Below are 13960 nucleotides of genomic sequence, written 5' to 3' on the forward strand. Positions count from 1 at the left end.
AACTTTGTAATATAGTTCAAAGTCAGGGAGTGTAATGCCTCCCAGTTTGTTCTTCTTTCTCAAGATTGCTTTTTGGCTATTTGAGGTCTTTTGTGATTCTACACAAATTTTAGGATTGTTTGTACTATTGCTCTGAAATATGCCATTGGAATTTCGATAGTGATTGCATTAAATCCGTAGATTGCTTTGGATAGTTTAGAAATTTTAACGATATTATTTTTTCCATTCTAGGAACATGGAATGTCTTTCCATTTATTTGTGTTTTCTTCCATTTCTTTCATGAATGTCTTGTAGTTTTCAGTGTATAGGTCTTTCACTTCCTTGGTTAAATTTATTCCTAAATGTTTTATTATTTTTAATGCAATTATAAATGGGATTGTTTTCTTAATTTATTTTTCAGACAATTCATTGTTAATGATAGAAATACAACTGATTTTTGTATATTGATTTTGTATCCTGCCCCTTTACTGAATTCATTGATTAGTTCTAACAGTTTTTTGGTGACGTCTTTAGCATGCCATCTACAAATAGAGACAGCTTTATTTTTTCTTTTCCAATTTGAATGTCTTTTGCTTCTTTTTCTTGGCTAATTGTTCTAACTTGGATTTCTAATACTATATTGAATAAAAGGGGCAAGAGTGGGCATCTCTTTGTCTTGCTCTTGATCTTAGAGGAAATGCTTTCTTCTTTTCAATGTTGAATATGATATTGTCTATAATACATAACTTTAAATAATGGATAGAAGATCATTCATCCAAAAATGAAGATCAGTAAGGAAATAGAAGACTGTACACCACTGTAAACCAACTAGATCTAACAGATATATTTACTCCACCCAACAACAAAAAATAGATTCCTCTCAAATGCACATGGTATATTCGATAGGATAGACCATAAGTTAGATCACAAAATAAGTCTCAAAAAACTTTAAAAGGTTGAAATCATACAAAGTTTCTTTTTCAACCTTGATGAAATGAATCTAGTCATAACAGAAAGAAAACTGGAAAATTCACAAATATATGGAAATTAAATAACACACTCTTAAACAACCAGTGAATCAAAAAAGACATCATGAGGGAAACTACAAAATAATTTGAGATGAATGAGAATGAAAACACACCAAAATTTAAGAGATTTTATAATGAAAGCAGTGCTGATAAGGAAGTTTATAGTTGCAATGGCCCATATTTAAAAAGAAACATCTCAAGTCAACAACCTAACTTTATACCTTAAGGATCTGAAAAAAAGAACAGCAAAGAAAACCCAAAGCTGGCAGAAGGAAAGAAATAATAATGATTTGAGTAGAGATAAATAAAATAAAGAATGTAAAAACAATAGATAATTTAATGAAATAGAGAAAAGAAAGCCAACAAAAGTTGGCTTTTTGAGAAGATCAACCAAATTGGCAAACATTTAGTTAGACTAAGGAAAAAAGAAAGAAGACATGAATTATTAAAATCAAATATGAAATTGGGTATATTACTTCTGAACTTACAGAAAAAAATGATTATAGGAGAATACAATGAATAATTGTACACCAAGTTTGGTAACCTGGATGAAATGGACAAATTCATGAATTACCAATACTGACTCAAGTAGAAACAGAAAATCTGACAGACCTATATCAAGAGATTGAATCAGTAATCGAAAACCTCCCAACAAAAAATAAGCTCTGAACTAGATAGCTTCACTGGTGAATTCTACCAAACATTTAAACAGGAATTAACATCAGTGCTCTCAGTGTAAGAGGGAACACTTCTATAGCCAACATTACTCTGTTACCAAAGTCAGACAAAGATATTACAAGAAAGAAAATTACAGGCCAATATATCTTAAGAATCTAGATGTAAAATATACTGAACAAAATACTAGCACCCTAAATCTAGCAGCAAAGTAAAAAGGATTATGCACCAAGATCAAGTGGAATTTACTCCAGTAATATATGTGTGGTTCAACATCTAAAAATCAATGTAATATACATCATTGATAGAATGAGGGAACAAAACCACCTGACCATTTCAGCTGATGCAGAAAAAAACATTTGATAAAATTCAGTGCCTTTTCATGATAAAAATCAATTTCTGATTTCAAAACTTATTCAATAAACTGAGAATAGAAAGGAACTTCCTCAGCATGGTAAGGACATTTATCAAAAGTCCATACATAATATCATACTCAATGATGAAGGACCAAAGCTTTTCCCTGAAAGAACAGGAACAAGACAAGGATGCCCACTTTTATTACTTCTATTCAACATTGTACTAGAAGTTCTAGCCAGAACAATTAGGTAAGAAAAAAAGACATCCAAAATGGAAAAGAAATAAAATTATCTCTATTCACACATGATTATACATAGAAAATCTTATATGTATATATAAAATCCTAAAGAATCTACAGAAATTAGAGCTAATGAATGAATTCAGCAAAGGTGCAGGGTATAAGATCAATGTACAAAAATCACTTGTATTTCTTCTGTACATTAGCAATTATCAATGAGAAAAATCCAAAAAGGATATTAAGAAAACAATTTCATTTATAGTAGCATCAAAAATAATAAAATGCTTAGGAATAAATCTAACCAAGGAGGTGCAAGACTTGTAAACTGAAAAACAAACATTGCTGAAAGAAATTAAAGAAGACCTAAATAAATGGAAAGGTGTCTGTGTTCATGCATTGGGAGGCTTACTATGTTACAGTGGCAATACTTTCCAAAGTAGTATACAGAATTATAATCTCTCAAAATCCTAAAGGCTTTTTTGCAGAAATGGAAAAGTTGATCCTAAAATTCATATGGGATTGTGACTCAAAATAATTAAAACAATCTTGAAAGGGTACAAAATTGGAGGACTCACAATTCCTGATTTAAAACTTATTACAAAATTACAATATCAAACAATGTATGGTATCAAGAGAATGAGAAGATAAGCCACAGATTGGGAGAAAATATTTGCAAAAGATATAACCGATCAAGGACTGTTATCCAAAATACAAGGAACTCTTAAAACTCAACAATAAGAAAATGAGCAATCTGATTAAAAATGGACAGAAGATCTGAATGGATACCTCACTGAGGAAGATATACAGATGGCAGTGAAGCCATGAAGAGATGTTCTACGTCAAGTATCACTAGGGAATTGCAAATTTAAACAACAAAGAGATACTACATACATATCAGAATTGCCAAAATCCAAAACACTGACAACACCAAATGCTGGTAAAGATGTGGAGCAAAGGAAACTCTTAATTCATTACTGGTGGGAATACACAGTGCTGCAACCACTTTGGAAGACAGTTTGGCAGTTTCTTACAAAACTGAAAATGCTCTTACCATATGATCCAGCAGTCATACCTCTTGGTATTTATCCAAATGAATTGAAAACTTATGACCAAGAAAAAACCTGCATATATGGATGTTTATAGCAGCTTTATTCATAAGGTGAGTAGATAAATAAATGGTGGTACATCTAAACAATGGAATATTATTCAGTGCTAAAAAGAAATGAGCTATCAAGCCATGGAAAGGTATAGAGGAACCTTACATGCATATTATTAAGTCAGAGAAGCCATGAATAATTTATTTTTACCTATTTACCATTTTGTTATAGAAATTTTCATATGCAAAGCAGATGGAATAGTATAATGAATCTTCATGTACCCATCACCCAACATCAACAATTATTTACATTTAAGCTATTCTTTATTCATTTCTTTCCCCTAGCTTTGGGTGGACAGTGTTTTAAGTGTTTTAAAATGAATTTCAGATATCATATAATTTCACCTGCAAATATATCAGCATGTATATTTACTAGTTAAGGATTCAAAAAAAATTACCACCTACCATTTTCATACAAATATTAATAATTCCTTATTTTTAATTTCCTCCATTGTCTCAGAACTCTTTTCACAATTGATTTGTATAAAACAAGATCCAAGCAAGGAATACACTTTGGATGTGATTATGTCTCTTAAGCCTCTTTTATGCTATAGTAGTACTTATCCTTTTTTTTTTAATGTCATATATTTATTGAAGAAACAAGATACTATCCACATCCTGGATTTGGCTTATTACATCCTTGTGTATGGTTTAACATGTTTTCTTATCACCCATTTTTTCCTATAAAATGATTGTTAGATCTTGCAACTTGTTTAGATTCAGGTTCAATTTTATTTTTTCGACAGTGAGTCCTCACGGGTGGTGCTGTGTACTTTGTATCACCTCAAGAGGTACATAAAGTTTTTATTAGTAATGTTAAGAATGATCTGTAGGTTCAGGTATTATCAGTCTGGTTATAAGTTTCCCTACCTAAAACAGTACTTGCTTCTTAATTCTTATCTGTATAGTAGCATCACTTGAAAAACTCAGAACAAATAAATCAGAATCTTTGGGAATTAAAACCTGGGCAGCAGTGTTCTTTAAAAGTTTTCCCTAAGTTATTCTAATGATCGCCTAAGGTTGAGAAATACCAGCATAATTATATTAGTAGCTATGGTGATTGTTACCTAGATCCATGAGATTGCAAAATGGAGATCTTCTAATTTGATATATTTTTTTCATTCATTAGCTAAAATTCTTTTATGAAGAAAAACTTTCCCTCATTACTTTGAAATACAGGAAGGGCAGAATCAACTCTCGATTCTTTCCCCATATCAATGAGTCTTATTTTGTTTTGAGAATATCATTATGAACAAGTGGACTTTTATATATTTGTTATGTTTCAATCAATACCTTGCAGTCATTATTTATTGTATTTTTTGATGCTCAGAATTTCCCTTTTTTTTTCCGTTTTTTTGGTTGCAGTTTGGTTCTTTTGTTTTGTTGGTTTTTTTTTGCTCTTGGACACAGTATGTCCCAGGCTCATCTTGTACTTTATCTGTATGAGACCTGAAATCAGCCATTTTACCCAGAAGTCCAAGTTTCTTTTACTGAAGGTGGTATTTATAAATCACACTTGAGGCAATAAGGATGCTTATTGCTACTGAATAACAGAGTATCTGAGCTTTTCAGTGGAAAATATGAGAAAATATGTATTTTTTTGTGAGAAAATATGAGTTTGTATTGATATTTCCAAAATAAATGTAATATAGTTTCAAATGAAGTTCTTTGACTTTATGTGCTAGTATCTTTTGCTCCTAAAAATCTTTGTTCCTAACGATAATAATATCATCATTTATTTGCTTTATCCTACCAAACATGTTTCCTTTCCTTCATGTATATACTCGTATATACATGAAGAGAGAGTATAGTTTCAAAACAATGATATCAGTAGTTTCAAAGCAGCAATATCACAAACAACAAAATTACTGTATGCAGTTTAAAATTTATTTATGATTCTTTTTCTTTATATGTTATGCATTACCATGAAGGTATAATGAAACTATCAGATTTAAAATACCTTGAAATAATGTTTCTTTCTGTATTTAAGACATCTACAACTTGATGTAAACTTGAGTTTATTTGCTTTCAATTTTTAAAATATTAAATTTGTTTAAAATTATATAAAATATTTATATGGTTTCAAAGTCAAAACCATAATATAAGGTATATTCTGAGAAGTCTAGCTTCTCTTCCTGTCTCCTCCCCTCTTCTTTCTCTACTCTTATAAAGGTAACCATTTTAATTAGATTTTGTTTTATCTTTGCATTTTTTCTTTTTGAAAATAAAAATATGCATGTATGTATATATTTACCAATACATTATTAAATGTAACTTCTTGTGAGACTGTTTCTAGTTTCCAAAGTACTCATACACATCCCCTCCCAAATTCTTTATGATAGACCTTTTAAGTTGACAGAACAGGCAATATTATCCCTATTTAATATAAGGAGGACCTAACGCTCAGATAAATTAAGATTTACTTATGATTATCAGATTTGTAAGTGGCACAGCTAGAACTAGTACCCAGGTAGTGTGGCATGGTGGTTGAGAGAACAAGTTCTAGGGTCAGATTGCCTGATTCTGTTCTACTACTTACTAATTACATGACTTTTAGCAAATCTCTTTAAAGCTCTGTTCCCTCATCAGTAAAGTGGAGATATTGTAGTATCTATCTCATAGACTCGTTCTAAGGAATATTAGAGATAACATGTAAATTCCTTAGCCAATGCCTAGAAAACATAGTAAATACTTATTGCATGTTGGCTAATACTATTCTGATAATTCTATGTGGTGCTTTTCCCACTACACCATAATGCCTCTATAGTTATTCATTTTCATTCATGTAACTTTCTAGGATTACTTTTGTCTTAATTGACCTTTTTGTTCTCTGGATATAACACTAACTTGTTTTTAACACACCAATATAGCCATATGATATTTGCATTTTAAATTTTAGCAACTGCCTAGTATATATCTAGATTTTAGACCTTTTTAAAAAAAACTTTCTACCAAGCCTTGAATAGTATCTTGCCGATATTGATTTCTGAAAACAATAGTGGTTAAATTGTTTCTAGCTGATGTGAACACTTTGTGGAGGAGGTAGATTTGAACGCCCCCTTGAAGTGCCTGTGGAATTCAATGGATGGAGAGACCTAAAGGTGGAAGAGTTGCAGGAGCAAAGTCATGGTAGCTGGCAGTATCGTGCATTCAGGACATATACATTAACTTAAAGATGCCCAAATGAGGCAGTAAGAAGGGAAATCTGAAATATTTTAGAAACTTTACCTCATATTTGGGTCATTTAACATTGGGCAAGGTCCCTAGCACTTGGATATTTGGGGATGGGACACCAAACCACTGAAGATAACCATACTTTCAAAGAGTTTGAGATGATGGTCTTATATGTCGATCATACTTACATCTTTAAAGGGAAGGAAACAAAGTTGACTTTTTTTTTCTTTTTAATGTGGGAGCATGAAATGAAACATCCATCTTGTCATGGGTTTTGCTAGTGTGATCATTATGTTTATGTTATCTGTCACTAGGTGGAGTCCATGAGCCCAGGAAACTCTTGGTTGGACTTCTCTATATACCTCTTTCTATGATTCCTGTTCTGTGCCTTTGTAAAGGAGAATAAATACTTTAAAATTTTAAAAAAACTTGACAAATAGATTTGAATGGCATAATTTTTACATTTGCTTTTTTAAAATGTCAATTTTTTGCCTTTTAAAAAATCATCAAAATAATCTTTTCAGTTGTTCACATTTCTGCCCTCCAAAAATTTTTTTTTGAAAAGATCTTTAGAATCACATTTTAATATCAGTTCTAAATCTTTCTGGTATTAAGAATGTTTTTAATTTACTTCACAATTGAATGTCAATTAAAAAGTTATCGTCATTTGTTCCAGGACTTCCCCAGAAGCTCTTGATTTCAACCCAATTAGACATTGTCCCCTGATAAGCTTTGTTTCAAATTCTAGTTAGAACAATCGCTGTGTTGCTTACTGTCACTTTTTAGCACAGCACAACATAGCCTGCATTTCCAAAACCTGGTGTAAAACATGAAAGAAAGGCCCAGAGAAGCAATTTTTTCTAATCAAGGCTATCAAAAAGAAGCCTGAGCTGATAATAGATAATACTGCTAGTGAGTATTACAGGCACAAGCTTACTTTGCCATTTATTTTATGTCAGGGCTAAGCAGTAGTAAAAGAGCCAATACTACGTGAAATGCTAGCAGAAAGTTATCTTGAGAACTTTCCAGGCCCCAAAGAGGATGCAGTTAAATTTGATCAAATAGTCTGTATGCAAGGCAACATGTAGGCGAGGTATGATCTAATTCCTTTTTTGTCTTTCTGCTACAGCACGTGCCCTTATAGTCGGCCTCCTTTTGGCTATGGAAATTTTCCAAGTTCAATGCCAGAATGCCTTGGTTATTATGAAGACAGGTACCAAAAACATGAGGCTATGTTTTCAGCTTTAAATAGAGACTATCCTTTTAGAGACTACCCAGATGAACGCACACACAGTGAAGATTCTCGGAGCTGTGAGAGCATGGATGGGACCTCTTACTATAACAACCATAGCCACAGTGGGGAAGAATACCTAAATCCCATGCCACAGCTGGACATTGGAGCCTTGGAGAATGTCTTCACAGCCCCGACGTCAACTCCCTCTAGCATCCAGCAAGTCAATGTCACTGATAGTGATGAGGAGGAAGAAGAAAAAGTGCTCAGGAATTTATAATTTTAAAACAAATATGCACAGAAAATAAACATTTCTTAAAATACATTCTGGGTCAGTCGGTGTGAGAAAAAAGCCTAGAATGCTTTGCTGAGAGTTTTCAGCCATGATTTGAGGAGTCAAACCAAATGCATTTATGCTTTCATAAAGTTTTTATTAGTGAAACTGGAGTCCTGTTGTTTCATCGTAGGAATATTTAAGATATGAAGTAGTTTATTTTTATGGCGGAAATTTGCATCAACATATATTATCATCACTTTATCTTGGCATGTGCAAAATACCAAATCCTCACAATTATATGTGAGGGAAAAAGGAGTACATATCTGGCATGACAAGTGTGATTGTATTTTATCTCAGGATACATTTATTTACTTTTATTACATGATTTTTTGTTTGGTATTTATGTAATACTTATGGATGTTGTCAGTTTTTATGTAACATTTTGAAAATATGTCGATAACTTTTGTAGTGAATTGGGACTCAGTTACTAAATTTAATTTACATTGATAGCCAATTATAAGTTGCAAATGTGTTTTAACAGCACTTGGGTAATTCCTTCAGCTAAATTAGGCATTTCTGTTTGTAAACATTTTCATCATCTTTTTTGGATATCTTTTTCCATTTGGTATGCATTGTTCTTCTTTTGTTATAAATGAATAAACAGATAAAATTGTTCTTGTTGGATGTCTTCTCTTTAGGGTTTAGAAATAAGCAAAGTGAGTATTTATTGTTCAAATGATGATGATTTCCATACCACATACCGATATTTACTTATACATAATAGTCTCCAGAATTGCACAGGTCCTGTTAGCTTACATGAGACTTAAAACTGTATTAATAGAGATGTTGTGCACATATTCCGATGCCATTTCCAAACCCTTTACACATGTGTACATGTGACTTAAGCACTCCTCAGAATGGAAGAGCTCTTCCAGATTTGGTTGAAGCAGCTGTCTTTAAAACCATGGAGTTCATGTAAGAGCATATGGAATTTGTTTAATCCACAATGAACAAAAAAAATCCTACTTGCAATGTGACTTCTTGGTAAGTGCCCACTTATGGATGGAGAGAACCTTTTTAGAATGGGATCAGGACCATAAGAGATGGGATCATGGTAAAAGAGATCCACAAGACACAGAGTGAATTGATGATCGGAAAGAGCCACAAACCAATACACTTTTTTCCTCAATGATCTGTATAATTTATGCACATTGAGATCTTGTTACTTAAAACGGCTTAGAAATTGTGTGTGGTAACCTGTTCTAGGCTTTTAGCTTCTTATTAAATCCGTGTTTGTTCCCTAAGCAAAGATTGTTAATTTAATACATTTCATCAACCTTATACTTAATTGTATGTAAAATTTCCTCTTCCCAATAAAAATTTTATTTTTATATTTTATATTTTTTATTACTCTGTGCAATGTCATTTCAATGTAGTTAAAGAGCAAATCTGAATTTCTTGGTAGAACGCAAACATGAACTTCACATCAGAACTTAATGTTTGATTGTCTTCACATGTGATGTCTACAGCATGAAGGAAAAATGTATCCAACAATTTGACTCATTTTACCCCATTTTATTTTAATAACACTTTGTTGACTAAACTGGGTTTGATCACATACCTTATTCTTAAGACAATTTGGTTAGGGGCATCCCTGTGTAATGATACAGAGCATGGTTCATTGTTTCCTAACTACCAGTCTCCAGGCTATCCCTGCACCACCAATTCCTTCCCCAATCTTTCTAGTGGCTGTTAAGGCTGGGCAACTTTTTAAATCTTCCTCAGTGCTAGGCTCAGAAGTCAGAAGTTTTGATTGTTCACAGATCCACAGTATAATTTGGGCTGAGAAATATTGGTAGCTCTTATGTAGAAAAGTAGTCTGTTGCAGATAAGCATGCATAACTACAAACCACTGTTGCCTCAAACCACTGTTGGCTCTTATTAGAGATCTATAGACTTAACAAATCCCTGCCCCGTTCACACTAATTCATCTGCCTCTCCAAGTCATCAAAATAAAATTCTCTAAGCTTGAAGCTACAACCACTTGCTAATATGTCTCATTGCCTTGTTCTTATTATAATTTGAAAGGTAATGATATTTGTAATAAGAATAGCCTCTTTTCAAAGTGTTGAAATGTTAGTATGTTTAGAATGTCAAACTGCTCTGTGCCTATTTGCAAATAAAAACTCTTTTCACTGCAAATAGACTGAAAACAGATTTAGTCCCAACTTTCAAGTAGCTGACTTCTCAAATTTAAACAGGAAAGAGCAATATTTCTCTAAGTGTTAGTTGGAAACCAAGACTTTTAGGTATTCTAATGATATGTGGTCAAAAAAGTTTGAGAAACACATGCTATGCCTCCACTTTGGAGAGTGTCAGTTATCATTGTTAAGGTTCTCAAAAGTCTCGTGGTGAAGAAACATTCTAAACTCTGTTTATCACAGTGCTCCAGGAATTTATTTAGCTTGAGAACCCCTTTTCATTCTACATAATGTCTACTGACATCTCACAGAATCCACTCTAGACAATAGTAATACAATTAGAGCTGGTGGCTTTGATTTTCAGCTGTTGACTTCACCTATGGTTTTCTATATTGGTCTCCTTAAATCTTTTACTAAGAGAAGGCGGTGGCCAAATGTTTTCTGCACTAAGTATCTGATGGTCTTAAAAGACTGAAGAACTGAAACTATAGTTGTAAATTGTGGCTGTTTACTAAATTGGATTTTTAATAAGAGTTGATATTGTACCTAAGAATTCAATTGGGCAAATGTGCTAAATTTTCACAGTGTAAACCAGCTGTCAGTATGATTATTCTTGAGCCAAAAGTATAGGCTATTTTTGAAAGTTGTTGTTTGGAACTGATTTTGAAAAGAAATTCTGGGGATTCTATGAGTTACAATATTTTAAAGTAGTATAATTTTAATGTGGGCAGGCAGGGTAATTCTGAAATTTTTCTGTTCTACATTTTGGAACATTCTGCTGAAGCACATCCTTTTTTAGCTTTCTGAATCATCTTTTTAGGGTTTCAGAAAAATTCCAAAGGCTTCACAATAAAATTAATACTGAAGTAAAACTAAAACTTAACTAAAATTAAATGTAAAAGATCTTTTGATCAAGTAATTCTACTTGATGAAAAATTTCAAGATATTTACTCTTTATTTCTATGTTCTGCATCCTGATTTCCTGACCCAGCCTCACTTGTCTCCTTTCTGATAGTAAAACACACAAAAATCTTAGTAAACTTTTCACTAAGTGATAAATGCTTACAGGAAACCAGGGAAGATGGGGAGGGCTGTTTTCTACACCTTTATATCTCTGGCTCCTTCTCTGAAACCACTTCAGGGAAATGTTTTATTTCTAAAAATAATGAACAGCATCTTACATGTATTCTTTTTAAAAGAAGATCTTCTTTTAAAAACTAAGTGTTCGCTTGTATTCCCTGAGACACAGTTTGGGAAGGTTGATCACCCTTCCTGGAGAATGTTTTTTTTATTATTATTATTATTTTTAAGCTGTACATAGTAACATAGGTCATAGGCAATGGAAAGGTGTGGGGTGACCAACCATCTCAGTTTGCGCAGTAATGAGGGGCAGGGGATCCAGGACGTCGGGTTCTTAGTGCTAAAACCAGGAAACTCTTGGGCAAACTAAGACAAGCTGGTCACTTTATTCAGTGAATAAAATGAGTGTAGAATCATCCACAGGGCTGGCTTACACAGATTGCACTATCCAGATGTAGAGTTTTAAATTGCCATGCTTCATTCAAAAAGGCAGATTATAGCTGAATTTCTGTCAGGCCTATTAGAAAGCCATGGGGTAAGTTACAGGATGTGTGGGGACTGTAAGAGAACTGGAAATATGTTAATTATTAATACCAGGGGTGCTTTTATCACACAGCTTCAGATGTACTTGGAAGACTAAAAAATGATCAAACCTGTAATTTTTAGTGATATTTTACTTCATAGAGCAGGGAGAGAAGCCATTTTGTTAATACAGAGTCTTTGTTTTAAATTTTCTCGCTGTTTCCTCAATGATGGTAGCAGAATATTGGCCTAGAGTCTTTAGCACAACAAAGCTGCGATGCTTTGGCATAGATGTGTCCTAACTCTATATTTTATTAGGTGTCTCTGAGACACCAGCTATAGCGGTGTTTTTCAAATTTGGTCAATGCACCACTTTCAACAAAAGGACCCGGGTGTTTGTTAAAAAATATAGCCATTCCTCAGACCTATAGAATCAGAATCTCCCCGGCTAGAGCCTGAGAATCTGCATTTTAAACAAGCTCTTCAGGTGATTCTTAAGCATGCTTACCTTTGACACCATGTAAAGTTTGCAAGACTTATTTCAAATTTTATTTGTTGTATAACAACAAACAGTATAACTATAGTAAAGGGAATTTTCAGAGAAGAAAAAAACCTTTAATCCATCCAATGATTATTTTTATGATGTTCTTTCTAATTGTCTATATACACACAATTTTTACACAATTATAATCACAATTATAATGCCCAATTTTGCATATATACAAATTTGCATTTCCTCAATATTTTATCATGAGCTGCTTTTCATATCCTATAGCTTCACAAATGATCACCTTCATGTTTGCCTAATATTGCTTAAGGCAGATGTGCCATAATTAATCGTATGAAAGGATTAGGGTTGCAAATTTTTCCTGATGGTTTCAATAATTTTTCCTAGTAAATTTCAATGATGAAATTTCAGAGTGAGTTCTCTTGCAGGCCAGAGGGAGTAGGTATCTCTAAGCAGCCATTATTCCAGTGACATAGTCGGTTTTGATGTCATTTTGAAGGTCATTTTAGATCTGAGCACCGATTGGCTAGGGCAGGCAGGCTCATTCTAGGGGGAACTTTGGGTCACAATCTGAAGGATGATGAATAGAGCAAGGTGTCCCTTCCTGCTTTGTGACCTCCCTTGCCTTTTGCTACTCATTCTTCATATCTCAGCTTAGAGCCCTCCCAGTTGTCTCCCAATGGCTGGCTTCCTTTTCTTTCTAGTAATAGAACTCTAGTTTTAGCTGTGCTCCACCTCTTGAAGCAAGGTGTGGCCAAGTACCTAAGTTCTGGACTATAAGCTGTCAATGGAAGCTTCATGTTCAACTTCCAGAAAATACTCTTCAAAAGAGAGATTGTGTTCTTTGCTCCTCTGTCCATCATACTGGCAGGAATATGGAACTGATGGCTAGAATCTGAGCAGCCACCTTGGCCTCAGGCTAAGGATGGTGGAAGAAACAGAGAGGAATCTAAAGCATAATATCAAGATGGATTGATTACTTTCCTTAATACTTTTATATGAGGAAAAAATTAATTTCTATCTGGTGTAATCCAGTATAATTTTGTGTTTTCTGTAACATGCACCTTCTAATTCATCCAGAATTTCCCCTCCAGACAGTTTTCTCTCACCCTCAAAGACTAGGTTAGTTGTTCCTGCTTTATATTTCCACAGCACCTTCATTTATATCTCCTGCTAGATTCTAAGCTCCTTGAGGGCCAGCTAAGGCAAATGCCCTAGAAACTAGAAAAATAAATATATGCTGACCAATAGAATAACAGACATAGTCCTGTATTCTCAGCCTCCGTGACTAATGGGATTCATGGGCTAGCTGACGAGCCGTGCTTCTCATATCTGATTGCCCATCAGAATTAGCAGGGAACTGTATGAAACATTCTGGACTTCCAGAATTCAAATATTTAAGGATGAGAGCTGAGAGTCTGTATCTTTTAAAGGCTCCCCAGGTGATTCTGAAGGCCACCAGGCAAGGATTCACAAAGTGTCATTTGGGAATTATGAGACAGCATCAGGATTTAATTCCCACCAACATCCCATT

At 33.6% G+C, this 13960-nt stretch overlaps 1 protein-coding gene across 2 annotated transcripts in view; it reads left to right on the plus strand.

Moving 5' to 3' along the window:
* The window catches only part of SOX30 (SRY-box 30), a 25981-nt gene extending 17191 nt beyond the window's left edge, over nt 1-8790 (plus strand). Inside the window, exon 5 of one of the 2 annotated variants that reach the window (XM_011356737.2) lies at nt 7737-8790. In XM_011356737.2, coding sequence (XP_011355039.1) covers nt 7737-8118 — 382 coding nt within the window. In that variant the 3' untranslated portion in view covers nt 8119-8790. The remainder of the gene's footprint in view (nt 1-7736) is intronic. The other variant, XM_011356739.2, reaches the window with a different exon arrangement.
* Nucleotides 8791-13960: the final 5170 nt, after the last annotated feature.

Source organism: Pteropus vampyrus, unplaced genomic scaffold (assembly GCF_000151845.1).
Source record: "Pteropus vampyrus isolate Shadow unplaced genomic scaffold, Pvam_2.0 Scaffold30, whole genome shotgun sequence".
Lineage (NCBI taxonomy): Eukaryota > Metazoa > Chordata > Mammalia > Chiroptera > Pteropodidae > Pteropus > Pteropus vampyrus.